We start from the raw sequence: 23,941 nt of genomic DNA, 5'->3' as shown, positions 1-23,941 counted from the left end.
GGGGCGGGGCGCGAGCGAGAGCGTGTGCCCGGCCGGCCCACTTTCGCGCACACATGGCGCGCATGACCTCCGTTTCGCCCTCCCCGGGGGCGGCGGGGGGCCGCGGGGCCGACTATATGGTCGCCGGTCCCCGAAGGATGACACCAGGTCGTCGTCGTCGTGGTGGACCCGCCCCCGGGGGCCAGGAGGCCGCCCCTTTGGCCTGGCCTTCCGCAATCCCCTCCCGTCCGCGCCCTCCTCCTGCCGCGGCTCGCCGGGGCCGCCCGTTACGTCACCGCCGGCTGCCCCGATCGTTTGTAATGCAGCGCCGTTTTGCGCCGCGAGATGGCGCGCTCTTGCCCCGCCCCGCCCCGCCCCACGCTGCTCACTCTCTCACGGCGGACATGTCACGTGCGGCGCGGGCCTCACAGCCGCTGAGCGCCGCTGAAAGCCCTCCTCAGTGTACCCGCTATTTTGGCGGCGGGGAATTCATCAAACGAAAGTGAGCCTCGTGCCGGGCGGGCTGGCGGCCGGCGGCGGGCTGGTGGGCGGCCGCGGCTCGAGTATTTCGTGCGACTTTCATGGCGTCGCCACGGTGTTTAGGAGGGATTTGCGTGGCCGGAAGAAAGTCTTGATTCCGCCCGCTTGTCCGCGCCGGTCCGCGCGCCCCGCGCGCTCTCCTCTTGTTTTTGTCTCTCCTCTGTTTCTTCCCTTTTCTTTCCCTTCTCTTTCTCTCTCTCCTCTGAGCGTGGGAGTCGACACCCTCGCTTTAAGCCCGGCCCCTGCTCGCCGCCGTGCTCCGAAAGGCTCCCTCCCGGACGAGGCGCGGACCGGTTGGATGGGTCCGCGCCATATGATACGAGTGTCACCTGCTTTCCTTTACGCGCATGCGCTCTCCAGACTCCGCGCCTGAGTTCGAGTTGGCGAGTGGCGAAATGCGATCAGTTTTTGCGTATCGGGACGTCCCTCCTTCGCCTCCTGCCTGCCCGGAGAGACAATCCCGCTAAGGACGATGAGATTTCGTCTCAGAATTACGCTCAAATCCTTGTGCTTTCTTGCTGACAAAACCCCCAGGGATTTTAATTTTCCAGAAAAGTGTTTTAGGGAATTGTTGTTGAATTTTTCCGTAATAGTTGATTTTTCCCCAAATTTTCTGGGAATGTTTCAATAATTGTTCCCAATTTTTTTCTGGGTATTTTAAAAACCTCTACCCAGGACAGCTACTTTCGCCCTTTCGCCGCACCTAGCCCATGTGCAGAGGAAACGGCCGAATTTTGGCGAAATTCCTCGTGTCTCTGCCGTGCTACACTTTCTCTGCACTGCCGCCGCTGAGGTCTCCATTCCTTGTGGTCGGAGCGACGCACGGCGGTGGCGGCAACAAGCAGAATGAAGCAGAGGAATGCCGCGCGGCGGCAGAGGGGCCGATGCCCGCGCCGCGGAAGGGACCCCGCCGGCTGCTCTGCTGCGCCGCTTCCATGAAAATTTTTATCACCCACAATAGGAGGGCTTCGCCGGCTCTGTCTGATTTCACGACGTAATCAGCGTCTCGACGCTGATGATGGTGATGGCCCGGTCCCCACTCGGGGTCCCCACTCGGGGTCCCCACGGCCGGCCGCGTGTGTTTAGAGACTAGCCCGACCCGCCGCGACGTCATCGGTGAGGTGATGGGATGCAGATGCGGTCGGCCTTCGGGAGCGAGTCTAGAGCGGCACCGAAAGAGCGCCTCTCCACTTGGACCGCTCTCCCCCTCTCTCCATCGAGGAAGGGCTCTAGATGGATTTGTTGGTCCGAGTGTGTGGAGTCCTTGACAATGTCCCATACTGTCTGGGATCGTGGACCGTTTGGGACGCTTCTTCGCTGTTCAATGGAGAACAAGGAGGAGGTTAGTACAAAGGAAGTACGTCCGCCATTTGTCCTTGCGAAACTGCCCAGTCCAGCCACCGCAAGCTCTCATAGCGCCTGATCGATAGGCAACAGCTTGCCTGCAGTGCAAGCGTGTACTGCGGGGTGGCCTACCCTGCTTTTTGCAGGCGCCGAGCTCCTGTAATTTGCCAAATGAATCTGAGAAAAGCTTACGTACTTTCTGGACTATCCCTAAAGTTTGCGTTGACATAGAAATCTTTTATTTTGATGGCATTAACAAAGTATTAGAATTTACTTTAGAAGAAACGCTGTAGCACTCAGTCTTCCACGAAGAACTTGCATTATTTGTGCTTGCGTGTCGTGGCCGCTGACAGCCGTTACTCGTAAAGGTCGCGATGCTCCGTATCGCACGCAAATGGCTGTTCTTTTCAGATTTTGCGCGTTCGCTATTTTTAGCCGCGGGGCCGCAGACGCTGCTCCTGGCTGATGCGGGTTATTCGCTTCTCGCTGCTCCGGCGGTCGTGCAAAGACTACTATATATACGCACCTTGCCTGCCTTTCGCGTCGTTCGGGGTTTTATGTCAAAGGAGAAGATCCATCGCGTTTCCAACGTTGCGGGAGCGGACGCTCCTTGGCGTGATGAATGATGCGGTGTCCTCGGACATGTGTGTGTGTGTGTGCGTGTGTGTGTCTGTGTGCTTGCTTCTGTGGTTGTGTGTTTGTCAGAGATGAAAAAAAACAACTGTCTGGCCCCACACCTGGGAGCCTGACGCTCATTACAAACTACTAACGTCGACTAACGTCTTCTTTTCCTCTTATTCCTACCCCCTCTTCCGCTGGTGTGGTGTGGTGGTTGGTGGTCATACGGCAAACGACAAACGTTTACGAAGGTAGCCGTGATTGTAACCGCGTTGTTTGTATCACTGTTGGCAATTTTACTAACCATTTCTCTGTAACCACGGTAGCATTGTAGCCAAGCCAACCAAGCAATGTGTTTTGTAATGACGACGCAGTGCTTTATAACTAAGAGGGGTAACTTTGAATTAAGAAATCTGGTGTATTTCGATGCTCTTTGATTTCCTTCGAATCGCAAAGCAATGGTTTGTAGATTTTTCCAGTGTCCTTCAGCTGGTAGAGTGTGCTGGTGTGTGAGCTCTGCAAAATAACTGCATTCTAGCCGCATGCATGCAAACGTGGAAATCAGGTGGCGCCCAACGTATTGTTGCGCTATCTCTCTCCATCTCTTCCTCTCTTCATCTCTTGATCTCGCCTCGAGATTAGCGCATAGAGAAAATGATGATGCATTTGCGGTAAAAACCTTCTAACTAGCCGACGACCAGCATCCTTGCCGTAATCTTCGGCTCCGTTACTTACACAGATTGGGTGCTGTGCCGCGTCTCACGAGAGGACAGCAGCAGCAGCAGGAGCAGCAGCAGCAGCAGCAGCAACAGCTGTGAATGCAGGCCAAACCGGATTGCAGCCCAAACTTTTCTCTAAGTGACTCGCCGCCGTGGGTCTACGTGCCGTGCCTGTCTGACCTCCCCTGATACTCTCAAGGCGATTCGGTCTCCGGCGCTCTTTTGGGCCGCTTTATTGGTTAAACAGATATCTGCCGCGTGACGCAGATGGATTATAAAGACTTGTGAATGCCCCGTGAGTTTTGTTTTTTCAGCACGATTGTCAAGTTTACACAACGTTTGCTTTAAGCCAACCAAATATGTCATTCGAGCACATTACACACAAACAGTATTCTTGTTTTTGATTTTTTTTTAAATCCTTGTTGGCATGTACGTACGCGGTTTCCGAAAGTATACTTTAGAGGCCAATTTCAGGTGTATTTCCACGTAGGAAAAGGGAAGGGGAAGTGAGTTTAATCAGGCTGGGTAATATCGCAAAATGAAACTAGTAAGAAGGTTATGGACAAAAATATAAGAGGATCATTTTTCCTCTCAATATCTGGCATTCCAGGCTCAGGTCAGCGCCACACGGTGTCAGATCTGGCCACTGGAGGAGGTGGAGGTGGCGGAGGCATTGGCCCAGTTGTTGTTGTATGTCCGGTGGTGTACCGGCTGCCGGCGAACATGACCGTTGCTCGCAGCGGGTCGGCCGCCACGCCGCGCCACGCCGCGCCACGCCTCGCCACGCCCCTCCGGGTCACCTTGGGGGCCAATGTCAAAATGATTGTTTCCTGTGCGTGAGCGTTGCGGTCGAAGGCAAACACAATGGACATAAGGCTGGTGCATAACACCGACTGACCCGGCGTAAGAGTGGCTCGGGGGCGCCGTGGCGTGGTGTGGCGTTGCGAGGTGATGGTGGCCGTTCCAGGGATCAGCTGCTGCTGCTGCCCTGCCCTGCCCTGCCCTGGAGTGTCCAGCAGACAAACAATGCAAGCGGCCCGCCTCCGGAGGCTCCGCGGCGGCGCAGTACTGCCGGAGGAGGAGGAGGGACAATGCGCTGCCCTGGAAAGAAAGCAAAGCATTGCTGCGGGAAACCGCATTTTTCCGGGTCCTCCCTCCCGGAGTAACGGGCGTCCAAAACGGTGGCCGAAAATGTGTAGCCGAGAGCAGCCAGCAGCCAGCAGTCAGCAGCGGGGGTGCGGTGTGCTCGGTGCGGTGCGGGCCAACGGGCTCTTTACTTCTGCGGGTCAATCGGCGATACCTGACTGCGTTGTGCAACCGCAAGGCGGGGGACTGCCCCCCTGGAGCGGGGGCGGCGGTGGTTGGTTCGGGCCGTTCGTTCGGTCCGCTTTATCGTTCCTTGAGCCGTCAATATCTGGACCAACGCGCCCCGCGGGGGAGGGGAGCAGGGGGAGAGCGCCGCGAGGGGGCCGATACTATAAACAAAACAAAACCGCAGCTTAAAAGGAAGCAAAAATAAATTCTCGCTCTATCAACGGCGCCTGCCATTTCGAAGGGGTGGTGGAGTGGAGCGCCGCCGAGCGCCGCCGTTTCCTGGAGTTTTTGTCGCGCGATAAATAAAAGTAAAAACGACTATAAACGAAAATGATAAAGAGAAGACGCCTGCCTTTGCTATGGCTGACCGCAGTGTTGCTGGGCGTTGCCAGAGCCGGAATGCCTTCTGCAGTCAGTAATGGGCTCAGGTTATCGGGGAGCGACTGGTGAATGCAAAGCGATGCACCCTTCCCCTTCCTCCGCCACCACCCCCTCCTCCTCCCTTGCTCCTTCTGCCTCTCCGCGCTCCTTTCACGCTTTCAGCCGTCGAGGCGAGCCGCCGCTCTGCTGCTCTGCTGCTCTGCCCCGCCTGGCCGCCGGTCTCCGGACCGTCCCGCCCCGCCCCGCCCCTCCGGACCAATGGTCAGCCGCTCTGCTGTTAAAACTCTTTAATTGCTGTCGCTCGCCTCGGATCGCCCGCCTCGGATTGCCTCGGCGCGTCTGACCAGCGCGGCCGCGGCGAGTCCGTCGAGCGTTAAAGCCGGCTGCCCTGCAAAAAAAACAACAAAAAAACAAAAATTGTTTTTATTTATCTAATTTTTAAGGCCCCCCCCCCCTGCTCTTCTTGTCTTCTGCCTCATTTCGGCAGTTTTGAGGGCGTGTTCTGTAGTAACATTTTTTTTTGCCGTGTGATCCTGGCGCCAGCGTAATCCACACGCACACGACGCCGTTGCCAACTCATTAGGGCCCTCGCGATGGAGACGTCTCGATTGGGCTCTACGACACGCACATCATTCCCAGCTACAACGCCCCCCCCCTCTTTCCCCCCTCTTCTTTAAAATGCAAAAGTTTTCCTTATTTTGTTTTTACAACTTCTACTGCAAGCCGACTTGCAATTACGTTAAGGTAGGAGCGCGTATGCTTTGGCAAAATCTCCTGTTCGCAAAAACGTTTATGAAAGAGACAAAAATAAAGTAAGGGCTTTGCTTCTTTTTCTTTCGACGGTAATCGATCGCCCGCTTGAATCTTTTTTCTGTTTTCGCGCGCGGTGAATTTCCGAGGCTGTCCGCCTCGCCGACTGGCTGGCTTGGGCTTTCATTTGTTACGCCTTGGCGACCGGGTGCGCCGTGGCGCCGCTCGGACCGTAGGCGCCGGGGCGGGGCGGGGTGGGGCGCGGTGCCTTGCACTCCGTTCCCCGCTGCTTGCACAAGCCCGGGCCGAGCCCCAGCGCCGCGCTGCCCGGGACCACCGTGGCCAGCCGGCGGGCCTGGCTCACTTTGCAGCACGAACAGAAAAGCAAATCGATTTTGGGTCCACGCCGCTGCGCCACGACCGCGCCGCCGCCGGCAGGTCAGGCGGGAGGAGAAGGAGTGAGATAAATCCATCCACGAGGTCCTGGATGGACCAACACCAGCCTCCCCTCCCCCCGCCCCCTCTCCTGTCCGCGACGCGCCTGCCCGCCGGACGGACATCTGGAAGCTGATCACGTTTTGGGAACGCTCAAGACGGGCCTAATTTGCCGCGATACTGTCATGTTGGCACTTTGTCCGAGAGGCTCGCGCGCGATTGGCCGTGTCAAATGACGGCCAAGGTGACGCCGACGACGCCGAGGTGTTCGTCGCTTCTTTTTTCCCCCTCTCCCTTTACCACGAACCTTCTTCTTCTCCTCCTTCCTCTGCCTCCTCGTCGTGCTGCCCATGCAACATTGTGTGCACGGCGGACCGGGGCGCGGCGCGCGCGACATTCTCTCGTGACACCCCGTGACGAGCACTGTGACGTGTGACGATGTCCGTGTGGAGCGGGCGTGACGTTTGCGGCCGCAACTGTCATCCTGCGACGCGAGGGCTCGACGGGGAATTCCTGCTGGTCCCAAGTCTGCCGCGGAGTCGTATATTTCGAACAAGTCTTTTTTTTCTGCAATTCTTTCACAGACTTTAATCATTGTAACGCTTGAATGGCTCATAAAGTACTTGAATATTTTAAACATGTACAAAGCAAAACTCAATGCGGCCTGTCCCCCGCGTTGAGCTCTCCACACCGACCGAGGCTGGGCGGGCGGGGCGCAACGTCGCAGCAGCGCACCACCGCTCCCTGTGCCGGAACAGTTGCGACATTTGTTGACCCCGCCGCGCCCCACCAAGCTCCGCCACGCCCCACCCCACCTCGCTATACCTCGCTCTGCCCCACCCCGCCCCGCCACGCCCTGCTCAGTTCCAGTCCTGATCCACAAGTAGCCATTCTGCCCTGCTCTACAGGCAGCTGTCTGCTGTCGTCGCGGCGACGGCGGCGCGCCTGTTGGAGCAGTTTGTTGCTCCGTGGAGGGGCTTAACGCTTAACCACTGCCGAGTCCTGCTTTTTATTTTTATTTTACTTCTTTTTTTGCGGGTTGGGCTCGATGCGATGTATCGATCCCCCCCTCGGCCTTGAGGCGGAACGCGTGGCGCGCGAATTCAAACGGTCCCGCCGATGCGTTTATAATGACCGTCGCCGGCGATGTGTCCTGAGATCGGGAATAACGATGCATTACTCGGCCTTGCCGTCCGCCGCCATCTCCTTAGCGAGACCGCAGAGTCGTTGGATACCGAGCCTTTGTCGATGAGCACGCCAACTTTTCGACATTTTCCAATCCCCCCCCCCCCAATAAATTTTCGAAGCCGAGAGATGGCTGCGATATGGATCTTCTCTCAAAACCATCACGATGGGTTACCCTTGTTCACGAGAGCGAGCGAGCGAGATATCGAAGATGGTAGGAAAAAAGAGGGCGGGGGATTTCGAAATTGCATCGGACCTGTTGCTGTTATGCGGGGATCGATGCGACAGCAAAACAGCGAGGCCTGCAGTAGAAGAGATGCGCTACGCAGTGAGCATGCGAGAGTAGGGAGAGAGGGAGAGAGAGGGAGAGAGAGGGAGAGGGAGGAGGGGGAGATGGAGGGGAGCAAAGCTAGAGTGGGGGAGAGACGAGGGGGAGGGGCAGCTTAGCCGCCATCTGTTCGCCCAACAGGTGTGCAGCGCTCCATTATCAATCCCACTGATGATGATAACGCTCCATTCAATCACATCGCGCTGCGCTTCGCGGGGGAATCTGCCGCAATATCTTACAAACGCCTTGAAGGAGGAGGAAAAATAATGTAGTCCTGTGAATAGATATATTTTCCGTTCGTGCTATGGATTTAGGTTTTACGCTTAGTGGTGTTCCACACATTATTGGTTGCAGCTGGGTTTTGGTTCGATTTCTTTTTCGTGTGCGTCATGTTTTGGAGAGTTGAAATTGCGATCATGATCGCTCAATTGATTCGCATAAGCAAGCCGCCGTCTGTTGCAAAGCCAGTCGAGCCTCGGGATTTGACATCATACGCGCGCTATCGTGTCTGAGCAGCGTGTGTGTCGCTGTTACCTCACGCGGCGTCCTCGAGACATGCCGGTGAAAAGACTATAATTCGCCCGACAGTGTATGAGAGGGCTGCGTACGAACCCGAGCGGGACCGAGACGGGGGAAAGGAATCGCTCATGAAGAGGGAAGCGAGACGCAGACCTCTGGCGATCTCTTGTCGATCGGACGCCGGGCATTTCCTGACAGCGAAGTACAACTATGCAAAGGATCAAAAATTGTGTAAAATACGAAAATTGCTATCGGTATGGTGGTGAGAGTTATATTTGTTGGATCCAGTTGAAGTCGTGATCGACTAATAATCGATTGAGAGGTAAAGGCGCCTACCATTAGCATATTACTGCTCGTCAAGGGCATATCGTGTGTGGCGCCATTCGCTTCCCAGACACTGACAAAAAAAAATACTGTTCACCTAAATGCCCCTTTTGCAATATGAATTGAAGCGTGCCTTGTTTTTTTCTGCCGACGTTTGAAATGCTCTTGTCACGTTTCGCAGCGTGCACATACCACCGTGCCCTGCAGCCTCCCTGCCTCGGGCCGCGCGGCTGTTCCGGGCCGCATATTCATGTACGAAACGCGACCTTGGGGGCGCGCGAGCGGCTCGACCGGCAGACTTAGGCCCCACTGCAGCTGTGGAGCTGCCTCGATAGGCATCTCGGGGGCGGCCACACCAGCTCTACAAGTTGCGCGCTGGTTGGTGTCGATTGCTAATCGCATAACTAAAAAGACAGTTTGGGAAATATGACACCGGCAAAATAAAAATTAGAGAAAATAAGAAACTCTCCACCTTCACCTTTGGTGCGAGTGAAGAAGGGAGAAGTGTCTTGCGATTTGTCAGCATTGGGACGCCGGCACGACAATAAAGCAGTCCCTGCCCTTTGTCTTCCGCGTACTCCTTTATTTTTGTCTCGTCTCTTTCTTTTCAACCTCACTGTTTCTTTTTTGTATATTTTGGCGGGGGAGTGGGCGACGCAGTGATTGATGCTGGAGTGAACGTGGTTGATGGACCGCCACGCCCCACCCCGCCCCACCCCGCCACGCCCCGCCACGCCCCGCTTTCACTGTCCGTGTGACTCACGGCCCCTCGCCGTGTCTCCTTGCGGTGCCGTATGGCGCGGGCGGGCGCTGCTCTTCCCCCTCCTCTCCCCCTCCCCTCCCCTCGCACTCGGCGGCGGAGCGCCGGCCAGGCTCCGGGTAGGCCACCGGCTCCAGGCGGCTGCCGCCGGGTTGCCTATCCCCACGTGGCAAGGGGCTCTTGGCCGGCCACATGTTCCCTGTCGAGTCCGTGGATAGTTCCTACATTGCTTGTCGTGCTTGTTGTCCTTGTTGCACACATTATTATGTAGGCCAATGTAGTCCTGGAATCCTGGAATCTATAAGTACCGACTTGCTCGACCGTGTCCGAGAATTGTGTGTGCTCCGGAAACACGTTCCTGGCTACGATTTCTAGAGTACTAAGGAGACACCCCCCCCCTCTTCTCTCTCTCATTGGCCCGGACGAGTCGTGCAATGGAGATCACGTCTGCCTTAAGTAGTTGGGCGGAACGGCGTTACGAAAGGCGGGCAGGACTACGCATTCGGGCACAAATGTTCCGTCTCTCTCTTTCTCTGCTGGTCGCTCGGACGCCTTTACTCTGCAATTGTATGAGAGCGAGCGAGATAGAGACAGACAGAGAGAGGGAGAGTTGGCGGAGCGGCGGCGCCCTTTCAATCACTTTCATTGGTCACGGTATCGTTGATTGATAAAAACTTTCGTTGGATCGACTTGGGAGGCTGGCTGGGCCGAGTGGGAGGGGAAGCGGGCACCTAGCCTTAGGCCTATCACTATTTTGTACTATGAGGTCAGAAAGGGAGCAGGATCCTATTTGACAAATATTTTTTACGATAGGGTAGAATTCAATATAATTTTATCTTTTTACACTGGCACACAAGAGTGCAACTGTTTAACACATGTTAGTGAGCAACTTCAAATTGAATACTTTGCAAAGTTTTTGGGTACATGTAGGTATGTTGTGCAACTCCTCTGTTAAACACTGCCTTACCGTGTGGGAAGTGTTCAACAGGAGAGTTTCATACTTTGAAAAGTACTACTACGGAGTTGAACTTGCAGTGGCACACTTGGTTTATCAATGCATTGTCACTTTTTGAAAAGGTTTTATTCGATTTTTTTTTTAAATTGCGATTACGCGCCCGTGCTCCTCGAGCTACTACAAAGTACCCTGTTCGAAATAATCCTCGTCACGTCTCCATTTAGACCCCGTGGGTAATTAGCGCCGAGTGAGCCGCGGCGGCTGGCGTCGGATCGGATTATTATTAAGGGCCAGGGAGAAGATGTATCGCGCCGGGCTGAGAGGGCGAGGGGGGAGGGGCAGCCGTGGCGTCGACCCGACCGGCGGCGCCCCGAGTCTAATCGACATTCAAATTGGAATTATTTGAGCAGCTATAGGCGATTAAGAGGGGCCTCGTGTGTGTCTGTGAGAGAGTGTTGCTTGTGTATGTGTGAGTGTGCGTGTGCGAGCGAGTGCCGCGAGCCCCGCGTAAAGGCGACATGGGATTTCCTATTTGAGCCGCGGGCGCCGCGCGCGTGACGTCGCGTGCACGGCGCCCCGAGGCGTCGGCGTCGCGGTTCATGGTGGGGGCAGAACGGTACATGCGGTGGCGGCGTCACCCGCGGCACCGTCACGTCCACCACCATCAGGCATCACTTACGTGTGTGTGTGTGTGTGTGTATGTGTGTGTGTGTGTGTGTGAGCGTGTGTGTCAGTGTCAGTGCACGGAGGCCCCCGTATACTGCTGCGGGATAACAGGCAGCGAAAGTTGTGGCACCTTTTTTTTTTTGAGGTTATGGCTGCACTACGACGCGCACGTGTTAAAGGACCTCTCCCTTCCCCTCTCCTCCCCCGCGCCACGCGCGTGGCAACAGGTGACCTCAGCCGCGCTGCTGTTGCATATCCCCGATGCAGCGGCGGCCGGCCTGGCCAGGCCCGGCGACGAGGGGTCCCCCACTCGCCAACTCGTTGTACACGAGGAAAAATACTCGCAAGATACTCGCGCCAACTCGCCACAACTCGCGGAAAATTCGCGAAAACTCGCGAAAAAATCGAGAAATACTCGCCTTATACTCGCAGATATTCGCCATTACTCGCATAAACTCGCTAATACTCGCTAATACTCTCGAATACTCGCGGACACTCACGCAACTCGTTGTACACCCAGTTGGAGAGTGGGGGACCCCTCGCCCGGCGAGGCCCGCCGCGGGGCAGATGCACCCATGCACGAAATGAATGCACGTCACCCAGTTGCACCGGTAATTGGAGTAGTGGGCGAGGTCAGTGTAGGCTAGGCACACGCGGCCGGGAAGCGGCGTGGGACTGTCAGGGCCGCCAACCACGACGTACCCTACGTACACATGGCATCGTCAGGTCATTTTAGCTTGCAAATATATTTATGGTCATTAATTTCTTTTCAATAACTGCGATGTTTTATGTGAATTCCATTTACGTGTTGTCTTTGAGTTTGGCAAGTCAGTTTTGTAGAGTCACTTGAATAATAGAGGCTTACTACTGTTTGCGCCAAAAAAAGCTTGCGCCGTTTGATGTTTTATCTGCATAAAATTTGTAAAAGCTTGAAACGTGCAATAATTTGAGGCGCCATGTGACTCCCTGCGAGATACTTACTTCAGAGTTCACAGACAGAGACGTTTAAGAAACACTCGTGGCATTATGTAGCGACGTCAGTAAGAATAATAGCGCTGGTTTGGCGGGAGGCCCCGCGTGACTGGCCCCGGCCGCTTGTAATCTAGTAGTGCTATATATATCCGTTTGGATAATGCATGGGTTGTGCGCTTGTCATTACCGCATTACACGAGGAGGCGAGCGGTGCAGGCTGCTGTTGTCGTCCAGGTACATGCAGCGGCGCACCGGGACCTGCGCTCTATCCATTTATCCAACAATCCAACCATCCATCTATCCAACTGCCCATCCAACGATCCAGCAATCCGACGATCCCCTAATCCATCCATCCATCCATCCATCCATCCATCCATCCATCCATGAATCAATGTATTTGTCCATCCAACTGTCCAACCTCCAACCATAACCTATCCATCCAAACACCATCCATTCATCCAATCCAACAATCCATCCAACCATCCATCCACCCAATCATCCAACCATCCATCAACCCAACCATCCAACATTCCATTCATCCCACCATCCAACATATACATCCATTACCCCAATAAACCTTGCAATCCATCATCCTACCATGAGAATGCAATCCCTCTCGCACATGACATCCCGTGTCTGTGTGCATATGTGTTTTATTTGCCGAGTCCCAAATTATTTTATTGCCCCCCAAGACGATGATGACCGCGGTGTCGGTAATAATGAAGCCGCTGAGGATGAGCATGGGCATTGAGTGAGGGGGAGGGGGTACAGGATTGGGCAGGTGGGCAGGTAGTCACTGGGTTCAGGGCCTCAGTGACGACTGTTTGTAATTTTGCAAACACAGCTCCTGCGCCGCAGCGGGCGTGTCTGCGGTGTGTGTGCGTGAGTAAGAGAGAGAGAGGGACTTCAATCCGTCTTCGATAATTATCGGGGGGCCGTAAACCTTGAATAAAGATATTTGCGAGTCAAATGGACCCATCAGTATTACATCCCTCCGTTACGCTTCCCGGTCCACTGTCCTCACCATTGCGTCGACAAAAAAAAAATATCCTTGTACAGTCGCATTCAGAGAGGTACAGTCACGTTCAGAAAGGCACAGTGCCGTCGTGCCTTATTTCAGAAAGGTACAGTCGCTTGGGGGCAGGTGCCTGGTGCCTGTCTCGCCCGCCTGCACGCCGACAAGTGCCCATAAGAATAGAGTGTCTTATAGGCAAAGCCGCCGCGGCAACGGGAGATACGGGGCTTTACGGGCCGCGCGCGTGTGTCGCCGTCGAATGGGATCCTTGCACCGCGCCGCCGCCGCCGCCGGGGCGTCCCACGCTCCTCGATCAAGTCCATGATCGAGGAGGCCCCCGCTGGAAGCGGAGGCGTGGCCCACCGCGGCGGCGAGCGTCGGCCCAGTCCAGTATCGGAGCCCCGTGCGAGCGGACATGGGGTGAGTGGAGTGGTGTCGTCACGGGATCAGGACCCTGTCTGTCTATCCGACGTGGTTCTTCCATTATCCTAAGCCGACCTCCTCCTCCTCCCCGCGCTGCTGCATTGTGCCTCGCCCGTCATCTCCGCTCTCTGATACTCCAGCCATAAGCAAGTCGTCAGGAGGGAAGACCAGACCTTCTGCTGGAAGGAATAGTCCTCACTCGACGAGCTACAGCGTTTGGTTGTCCCCGTGCATGGGCATGGGCACTTGGGAGAAGCTGTTCACATTTCGAAGTAGTTAGATTTGTATTGCCCCTTCCAAGAATTCGGTCGTGTTCCGTCAGTTTGTCAAATATTTGTGCCGTCTGTTTCAGTGCTCATTTTTCATTTTTTTTCTGGGATAACGCAAAGTGTTCATCATTGTGTGCTCAAAATTGGCTTTTTATTAAAAACTTGGCAAAGGGACAACGAAGTTATCTTTACTGTGCCCTTGGTGGATTGAGAGCCTGGTGTGGACACGGCTGCTTTTCAGTCACGAGGATAGCCTTATGTGCTGGTTCAGTGGCCAAAGCGCGGCGTAAAACAAATTTGAGGTGAGGTAATGAATCGTTCCTGCCGGACGTATTCGGCGTGCTCACGCAGAAGATGAAGCGCTCCGAGATGGACTAACGGTCGTCACTTAAATAATACCCAGCATTCTTTATGTCCGCTATTAGAGCAGGGCAGTCATGGCCACAAGGTGAAGTCACGGTTGAGGTTGTATCGCGTGTGTTTCAGCCATGTCATTCATTCACTCGCTCATGCATTCATGTCATTCATTCATTAGATGTTTCATGATGAATCTTTCCTTTCAAAAATTATTAGATACTTATTTAACCTTGTTGTGAATCATGGCATGGTAGAGTTGATTGAACGCACCAAAAGCTGCTCCTATATGTCTACTTTATTTTGTGTGATGGATGGCACTGTACTAAATTTCGCCTTTTCTCTTTCTGTTACAGCAAAAATGAAGTTTTTGTTGCCTCTAGTCGTCTGGATATTATTAGATACAAGTAGAACGGTAAGTCACACTCGTCGCATCATAAATTTTACTTTTGTATGTTTACGTATCATAAACCACTCCCCGAGTAGTGGATGCTACTTTGTTATTATTTGTCGAGGACTTGTCGCACAATGGGACAAAGAAGAAGCGAAGGGATTTGATTAATTGGCCCGACCTGCCCCACGGGCCGCAGTGACGTCCCGTCCCGCTCGGCTAGAAGGACCATTTGCATATTACATTACCATCTAGAAGGGGCCCGGCCCCGCGGCGTGCTGCAGGGCTTTCAATGGAAATGACGTTCAAGCAGGGCCCGGCAGGCGGTGGGAAGAGAGAGAGAGAGAGAGAGAGAGAGATAAGATGAGGTTGTCGTGGGCCGGGGAAGGGTGTTGGGGAGGAAGAGACTGCAGCTTAGAGATTGTCGCAGTTTAAGGGGATTTGCGGAAGGGTTTGTCGTTTGCTTCCTTTCGTTCGACTAGTGGGGCTCACGGTTAAGTCGTCACAGGCGCGGCCCCGCTTCTGCGACAGAAAGGATCCTCCAAGCGAGATGGGAGTCGACGCTCAATTTAGTCCAGGCCGAAAGAAAGAGCTCAGTTTCCGCGCTACTGATTTGAAAATGCAATTCTATGACAATTTCACAGAATGTCTAGCTGCGGATGGCTGTTCGGTCACGGCCGCTTGGATGCCGCGCGGCGTAGCCTGCAGCAGTGACCAGCTACGCATAGCAAACTAGGGACCGGAGGAGAGGGGGGGGGGCGAGAGGTTCGCGACCGGACTGGAACGTCCTGGACAAGCCCGGAGCCTGCGGCCCGCCGCTGCTGGAGTCATGCCAGAGCGAGAAAGAGAGAGATAAAGAGAGAGATGGGAGTGGACTGTCTCGGTGGCACAGTGGTTGCCCTAGGGGAAAGAGTGGGTTACTGCTAACTTTGTGACGAGATATTGGGATTATGGCAAGGTTTAGCGCGGCTTTAGCTTGTAATCCACTCGTGGTAGTGTTCGCGTTCGCTGAAGACGTGACCCGCGGCGGGATGGGCGGTCATCTTGTACGAGAAAGAAAGAGGGATTAACTTAGTGTGTGCGAGAGAGAGAGAGAGAAGGGGGGAGGGAGGGAGAGGTTGTCGGGCTCCCTTTGTCGGACATTGTGCTGCCGTTGTTGTTGATGTTGTTGCTTTTCCTGTTGTTCCTGTTAAGTCGTATTTATGCTAGGGAAGACGCACACACGCACGAGCGCACGCACGCACGCGAAGCGGCGTGTTCGTGCGCCGCTGCAAATAAGCAGCAGTAGCAGCGTTCGTGTGTGTCTGTGCGCGTTGTGTGTGTGTGAGTGTGTATGTATGTTGCGGGCCGCGACAAGATTCTCGTCAGCGCGGGAGATTATCATGGCCTCATTGTTCTCCTTCGTGGCTGGTCTGAAATCCCAGATCGTTGTCCGTTATACTTGCGTCTGTGTATGTGTGCGAGTGTGTGTGTGGAAAACGGGAAGGGGGGGGGGGATAGCAGGACCGACGCTGAAATGTGAAACAAAACTTTTATGTGGCATTTTTACAATAATTGTATTAGAACAGTGCGATAGTCATTTTATTTTCGAGATTTTTTGTCTTGAGGTACCGTGTCTGAGGTTATTGTGCGCTTAATGGACCTTGTATATATTGGGTGCTGACATCCCTCCCCCCCCCTTTTTCTCTCGGCTTCCTCTGTCCCCATATGTAGCAGCACCACCGTCGCCTTACAGTCTGTGTGTGTGTGTCTGTATGTATGTGAATGAATGAATGAATAAATACTGTCGCCTGCATGGGCGCCGCACGCGTCCACCTCAGGAAACTCCAGGGGCCGCGCGCGGCATACGGATGCCCGCCACTGAGTCACACTTGTCCGTGACGCTGCCGTCGAACTTCTCGCTGTGTAGGGCGTGGCGGGGCGTGGCGAGGCGTAGCGAGGGCGCGCGCCCTCCGGCTCCGGCCTTCCGCTGCTCTGCGTTCTGGAAAATATGTTCGTCGTGATGAATTACCGTTAACCTTTTCCACCGATGGCGCTTCCTGCTGGGGCTGCGGACGCGGTGACCACGCGGCCCTGGAGGGCACAACTGCATGTCCTGGAGAGACCAACTGGAATTGTCCAGAAGAGCCCCATGGAGGCAGCGCACGCCGCTGCAGTGCCGCGCCGCCGCGGGACGCGTTCTTTTGGTCCTCCGCCGAAAAACATAACTGCGGAGGACGCTGCTGGGCGGCGCATCGTCCTGGAGGATCGCCTGGAGGATTCCAGGAGAGCAGCACGAAATGCGAAGGCCGCGCGGAACGCATGCAGCGAGCGAGGGGGCAGCGCTTGTCGACAAAAACAGCCGCGCGGCCGGCGAGGAAGAAGCGGACGGGTTGTAATAAATTGCGCGCTGGTCAGACAAGTAGTGACTTTGCGAATTTAGCCGCGGCAGAGCGTCGGCGTGCGTCGGGGCAGCACGGCAGACTTTGAACTAACTGTTCACGACGTCCGCCTGTTCAGCAGCGTGGCGTCGGCGTCCTCGACCGCGGCGGGGCAGCGGCAACTGGACGGCATCATATCTTGACCGACAAAATGACGCGCTTTTTGGACCGTCGCACGGTAAACAAAAAACTCGGATTCCGAGGCGTAAATCTCGATTTCCGAGGTTGTCCTAATTCCGAGCTACCGATCCCGAAATCGGGTAAGCGTGTCTCTAAAACCGAGTCACCTTTTACCCGATTCCGAAAAACGATTCCCGGATTTCGAGAGACGATTCCCGGATTACGAGCTCCATACCTCGGAATCAGAGCAGAGCGGCTCTGAATCAGGCTTTGGATGCTCGAAATCGAGAGGATGCCTTAAAAGTCGATTTCCTGCCTCAAAAATTAAAATTTCCAATTTTTTCACGCCTCGGATTCCGAGTTTTTTGTTTACCGTGCGTCGTCTTCTCTAGACCTCCCTAATGACGTTCTGTTGTTACTGTTGTTTTTTTTTTCCTTTTCTGTCTCTCTTTGCGAGAGTTGGTGGGTTCTTCTTGTCTCTTGGCCGCCCCCATTGTGCCCGTCTGTCTGCCCAGTCTGTTCGTCATCTGAACAAGAGCAGCCCTTTTCTTTCGGACTGCGCCGGAAACCTGGGGCAATTAACGCTCTCCGTTCTGGTGTCGTCTGCCTGGAAAAATAAAATAAGGGAAGAGGGGGAAAAAACAGCCGCCGCGTCGCACCGCGCTAAACGCTTTGCCCGTCCAAAAGAGACTTAAACCCTCTTTCGTGTTATTTTGTTTTTACACTCAGTGTACTGCAGCCATGGAGTTTGTCGCATTTTACTCGCAGTAGCAGCAGCCAGAGAAGATATTTGTTGCAAGAAACCAATCTCTCTGCTACACTATGTTTTGCACGTTGACGGTGCTCTTCGTCCTACCACTCGCCCAAGTCTCCGTGGCATTGGGCCATGCAGTGCAGCCCACCAAGCGAATTCGTGGGCCTTTGGCTCTATGTTTGTTTTGTCTTGCTTTTTGAATGAATTCAGACAAGAGAGTTCGTTCCTCACGAATTAACCGGATGGAACATCAACTTGATCTTAACCCGAGAAAAAATGTTTATGACCAATTTCGTATCATGATATATGGATCGAGCAAACAAGCGACTGTGGTGATAAGTGCCAGCCTGTTCCCTTCACTCCAGTTTACAAACTTTTCTTTTTCTCATTTCATAGTCGTTTACTGCGGTGTTTAGGCCCCTGCCTGGCCGTACATGAGGATGGGAGAAAAAGATGTCTGCTGCTGCTGCTCTCTCGAGGCGGAAAGGGAAAGTAATTGGGTTCGGATTTGGCGCGAGCGGCTGTGCGGTCACGTGACCTTGGTGGCGGGGCGTGGCGGGGCGTGGCGGGGGCACGCGGGTGTCATTGTCACCGGCGCTGCAGCGTGCATGCACGGCCAATCGTAATATAATAAGGAACGGTGCCTTGAAGGTCCGGCGGGCGGGGTGGGGTGAGGGTGAGGTGGGGCGGGGCGGGCCGGAGACGTATGGCGACGCCGACAGCAGCGGCGGCGGGACGCGGCGCGCGGCGCGCCGAGTATGAAAAATTTATCCGACAGCGGCGCACGACGCCGTGCTGCCGCGGGGCCGTCGAGGCGTGAAAAATATGGCACTGCAACGCCTTGTATACGATCGGATTGGTCTAAAGGTGGCGGTGGTGGCGGCGGCGGCGGCGTGCCGTAGGAGGAGGAAGAGGAGGAGGTATAGAGGGCCGGTTTGGTCCGGGGGTCTACGGCCTGACCGCCACGCCTCGACCAACCACACCCCGCCTCGCCCCGCCACGCCCCGTGGCCACGCGCGTGCACACCCGTGGGGTCAGCCGGGTTAACGCCGCGCCGGAGGGCGGGAAATAAAATTAAGGGGAGAAAACGCGAGAGGAAGGATGAAAAAATTTAAATTAATCGCGTCTATTGGTGTTTGAACCCGTGGGCGGCGCGGCTTTCGCGAGAGTGAGTTGGAAAGGTCAAACGATTCGAGATTGGGGCTGGGGCGTTTGGGTGGCGTGGGTTCGACTACCACTCGCCGCTGCGCGGCAATTCTTTTTTCATGATATATTTTTTTTATCTCCTGGGGTTCCATTAAACCCGTTGCCATGCTGCCCGTGCGTTTGTGTGTGGAGGGGAGAGAGATGGAGAGTGTGAGAAAAAGAGAGGGAGAGAGAGAGAGAGAGAGTAGTTTGTGGCCCTCTCCAAATACGGCACGGCAGCAGAAAACAGAACGGCGAACGGGCGAGCAGCAGTCCACCGCCGCGCCCGGTCGACTTGTGCAACTCTCAACGACGCGACACCACTCCACGCCACCCGCCCACCTGGAGAGCGGGAGGGAGAGAGAGGAGGGGAGGGAGAGAGAGAGGAGGGGAGGGAGAGAGAGGGAGAGGGCGTCGTCACCGCGGCAGTCAAGCGTTATTGGCTGAGCAAAAGGCGCGGCTGCCTTCCTAATTGAACCCGCGACCGCAACATTTTAATTAGTTATTTTCAGCAGCTCGCCACATTGTTGCTACCCTTATTATTATTGCTCAGAGTGTTATTGTTTTTATCGTTATTACAGACAGGTAGTTATTGTTGTGTATCACGACGAGGTTTCAGCGCAGCGGCCAGTCTGCCTGCCGCTGCTGAAATGTGACCGTCAGCGGCTGGAACAAGTCCGAGTGTTTTATTGATTTTCACTCCGCGATCAGAAGTGAAGTCGTATCTCGGCTGCCATGCCGGCGGAGTTGCGCCCTTTTCGCCCGCCGGGGCGCGGAGGTTCGATAAGCGATCGGCTGGGGAGGGGAGTAAAACTAAAGCAAAAATGATGGTGGGATCGTGCCCTGCCAGTCATCTCGAGATTGTTTTGCCCTGTGCGGTACAGTCACGATGGGAGTGGGGGAGAAGAGTAGGGAGAGGGAAAGAGGGAGAGACGTGGGGAGAGGGAAAGGGAGATGAAGAGAGAGAGAGAGACAGAACAGGGATCGAAGGACACGACCCTTGGCGGATGACGCCCCGATAGGTAATGAACTACGCCGCCTGACATCTCACTCCGACTCCATAGTGCTGTTCTCCAAGCGAGGAGCGATGCTGGAGGCTCTCCAGCCGGTCTGGCCCGTCGTATCGTGTTGACACCTGGAATGCAGCGCAGCGGCGTGCAGCGCGGGCCTGTGTTGTGTTCAGAGAGAGAGAGAGAGAGAGAGGGAGGAGGTACAAAAGAGGTAGGGAGGTTGCAGCGGTTGGAGTATCGCGGTACTCCACACATGCACGTGGTGCTGCGCGTATTCTGGGTATCGTCTTCATAATTTTTGTTCCCGTTGTGTAACGATAGTCCGCAGAGCGGGGAGGACGACGCTCTGTTCTGGGAGAGTCGCATGTGAGCGACATGCGGGCGAGTGCGCAAGGCCTCGGCGTGGCCTCTGGCCCGCGGCCGCCGACAAGGACCCCACCACCGCGGGGGCGCTCCCACACTCACACAAGCATACACAGTCTGAAATTCGGGCCGCATGTCTGCTGAATCCCACCACCCATTCTTTCTCGTTCTCGTACTCTCGCTGCTCGACGCTTCTCCCTGCTTCCCTCGCGTCCCTGCACCTGCAACATCCCCCCGCCTCTCTCGCTCGAACGATGATTGCAGGGCTCTCGCTGCTGCGTCGCTGTTTTTATCTTATTTTCATTTTCGCATTATTGATTCTGTGTGTAGTTTTTGAATCGGCTCGCTGGCGGTGATTGCAGTCGTTGTGTTGAGGATTGTTGTCATTGTTTCGTCTGTTCGTCTGTTATTTTATTGCTTTTTTCCTTGATCTCTGTCTCTCCTCTCTGTCTGTCTTTGTCCGTCTCTCTCTCTCTCTCTCTCTCTCCTCCCCGTATCTCCCCCTCCCTCTCTTCTTTTGCACTCCGTGTGCGTCCATGGCAACACTCCTACGCACTCCCCGGCGGCGCTCCTTTGCTTCTTCCGGCGTCGCTTTCCCGAGCGTTTCCGGTGCGCCGGAGGGCCGTGCGAGCGTGTGTGTGTGTGTGTGTGTGTGTGTGTGTGTGCCCCTCCGCTCCTCCCCCCTTCCCCTGACATTGTCTCTGAGGTCAGCAGGCGGGGTTGGGGCGGGTCGGGGCGCCGCCGCCGTCCGCCGCTGGGCTGGGCCTTTCATGAAGGCGAGGGTGATGCCATGTGGTCCAAACCACCGGGATCCACTTTCGTTTTTCCAAGTAAGGAGTCGTACTCATCCGCCGTGTGCCCCTGGCTGCCAGGCCAGGCTGCTGCTGCTGCTGTTCTGGACCACGCCGTCCGTCAGTCTGCCTGTCCGCCTGTCTGCCCTGCCCTCATGTGTGCATGATGTTGTGGTTCGCCCGCAACACAATGGCCCCTGACGAAAGTGTAATCAGTGAAAGTGCAGAGCAGGGCGGCGGGGCCGGGCCGTCGCCTGCTGCTGCTGCTGCCGCTGCTGCTGCTGCTGCTGCCGCTGCTGCTGCCCTCTCTACACCTGATTGACTGCTGCCTCGGTTAAGGCGTTAGGCCCGTTGCCTTTAAGGCGCCTCCTTTTTATTTTCCAACTCGTGTGCCTCTAATTCCTTTTTTTATTTTATTTTTCCTCGCCGCGTTTGTTTGTTCGTTTAAAATCAGAGTGCCCCGCCCACACCTCGCCACATGGCGGCCGACGCCGGCGGCCCCGACATCACCCCGGCCGGGTGTAGGAGCATCGTATCCTATAGTCGACGTGGACGCGGTAGTCCCGATGGTGGTTGACCGTTACCCGAAATTAACGATTTTCCTCTCTAGATCGCCGTTGATGTCATCGAAAATCGTAAACGGAACAGTAATTTAAAGGGACGCGTTTATCTGTTGACATCTTGGACCACAGGGAGAACTGATCCGACGAAGTTTCCATTCTCGCATATTCTATCTGAAGTACTAAGGGGTCCCCGCTGCCATACTGCCGCCCGCTGTCAGTTCGGCAGCTGGAGCAGCATGGTGTCGACGAGCAGGGGACGTGTGTCCGCCCCCCTCCAACTACTCGCCTTTGCCTGCCTCGAGCTCGTGAGTGGGAGTACCGACCTCCCGGTTTTGTGTGTGTGTGTGTGTGTGTGTGTGTGTGTGCGTGTGCGTGTGCGTGTGCGTGCGTGTCTGTGTGAGTCGTGCGTGTGTCGCCACCCGGAGCCGCACCACACCGCTCCACGCCACGCCATGCACGGCCCCACCCGCTGCGCTGCTTGATATGCACGGCCACGCCCCGTCACCTCCGTCACAATTCCGACCCCTCCAGTCCCCCCTCACCCCACCACATCTCTCCCTCTCTCTCTCTGTCTCTACTTCTCTCGCTCTTCTTCTCCCACTCACACTTCATAGGGTACCTACCTGTAGCCCCGAGGCGTCGTTTGACTTCTCTCAGCTCCCGTCGTAATGGGTACCCTCATCGCCACTCTCTCTGTTTCTCTATTTCCCTGGCTCTCTCTCTCCCCCCCCCCCCCTCCCCTCTCTCTCGCTCTCTCTCTCTCTCTCTCTCTCTCTCTCTCTCTCTCTCTCTCTCTCCCCCCCCCCCTCTACCCGGCAAACACACGCTCACACATGCACACTCACAATACTGGAAATTCCATATACGAAGCGTGGACGCATCTGGAAGCGCCCCTGCTGGAATGTGCCCGTTTGAATGGGCCGTGTGTGCTGGGCTCGGAATGTTATCTCGGCCAGGTGTGAAGGGCCTCATCTGAGCCGTCTCGTAGCTTGGGCCCTTGTGTCTCTCCCACCCACCCACCTCTCCCGCTGGCGCCTCGTGGCTCCGCGTGCAGACAGATGTGCCGGCGCTCTGTAAGGCGAGCCGCCCCACCACGATCGCCTGGGCCGGGCAGGCGCTCCGCGTGGCACTCCGCGCGGCACACACCGGCCGGGCGGCTTGCGAGGGTATGGTATGGATTCAGTCCAAGGTCCCGGCCGGCCTGGCTGCTCCGGCCCGCCTGTGCCCGCCTGTCTGCCGTCCCGCCCGTCTGTCCCCCAGCCTGGCGGTCGCGGACCCGCCACGTCGGTTGGGTTGCCTAGCCAATGGGGCAGCTCTGCAGAGACAGTCTGCCTGGTCTAGTCGGCCCGGACCTTCCTATTCCGTGATCCCAACTAGCGATGGAGCAGACCTTACCGGTCTCTCTCGCCGTCTCTGAAGTTCCTAGCTCCCCCTCCTTCTCTCTGTTGCTCTTCTGTGGCCGGTGCCAGGGGGGACGAAACATTTTCCACTTCTCCACGCTGTGCCGCGTCACGCGCGCAGCCTCAGGTGTGGCGGTAGTGGTGGTAGTAGTCGTAGTGTCGGTGCACTGCTCTAAAACAGAGTGCAAGTTATTATGTCGATTCTCCCGCTCCTCTCGTCCGGGATACTTCCCACTCCTGATGCATATCGAGGAGGTAGTTCCACTCTAAACGCAACGTACGCCCACGGGTGGTCTGTTTGTCTACCGTATTTGACCATGGCGCCTTAACGTTCCGACCCGACCGTCCCGCTGTGCACGCGTGCGGGCGGGTTGCCTACTTGTGGCCGCAAGGCGCCATATGGTAGGCAAACAGCAGAACCGCTCGGCAACCCGAGAAGGGGCGACCGCGACCAACCGCTTAGCTCACCCCTGCGGCTTTGCTGCTCGGTTTTCGCAGAAGGACGTACGGCACTACTGCTACACGTAAAGGTGTATTCCTTCCCTTCCACTCCGTCGCGATCGCGTGGTTGTGAGGGGCGCCACGACGCTCTGGCGCCGCCGCCGCCCGCCAGGGGACCCCAATCACGCTGGGAGGGAGGGGGTCTGTAATGAAGGCTTTCACTTTTCGCCCGCCGCTCCCCGTAATGTTATGCAAACTTTTGCAAACAACAGAAGTGAGCCATCCGACGCCTCTTCACCACTACCACGCGCCTAGGCGCGACTCAAACCCGCCGCTGCTCCTCTTGAACACCGTCAAATAATAATAATAAAAAAAAGCACGGGAGCAATTCTTGAGATGATACAAACTAATCTGCTTATCCAAATGACATAGGTGACACATCCAACCGCGTATAACCGCATAGTTCAATTGTTTTGTTCAAAACTCTGCAAGCTTCAATTTCACGAATAAATCCACCGTCCCGTGATACAGAAGACTAGTCTTTGGATACCTTAGAAAAACAAAAACAAAACGGAATGTCTTTTTGTGTAGCAGTACCGTACCGTTCGCCGGCGTGGGAACGCGCTTTCCTCCGTCTGTGACCATGGCGCCTT

The 23,941-nt window shown here is 55.6% G+C and overlaps 1 protein-coding gene across 1 annotated transcript in view; it reads left to right on the top strand.

Moving 5' to 3' along the window:
• Positions 1–23,941, top strand: part of LOC113204179 (uncharacterized) — a 194,435-nt gene that overhangs the window by 13,642 nt on the left and 156,852 nt on the right. The window contains 1 exon segment of the mRNA XM_052268795.1: positions 14,207–14,265. Within this exon segment, the coding sequence (XP_052124755.1) occupies positions 14,207–14,265 (59 nt within the window).

Source organism: Frankliniella occidentalis, unplaced genomic scaffold (assembly GCF_000697945.3).
Source record: "Frankliniella occidentalis isolate FOCC.00 unplaced genomic scaffold, Focc_3.1 Scaffold76, whole genome shotgun sequence".
NCBI classification, from domain to species: domain Eukaryota; kingdom Metazoa; phylum Arthropoda; class Insecta; order Thysanoptera; family Thripidae; genus Frankliniella; species Frankliniella occidentalis.
This window is presented reverse-complemented; position numbering and strand designations above follow the sequence as displayed.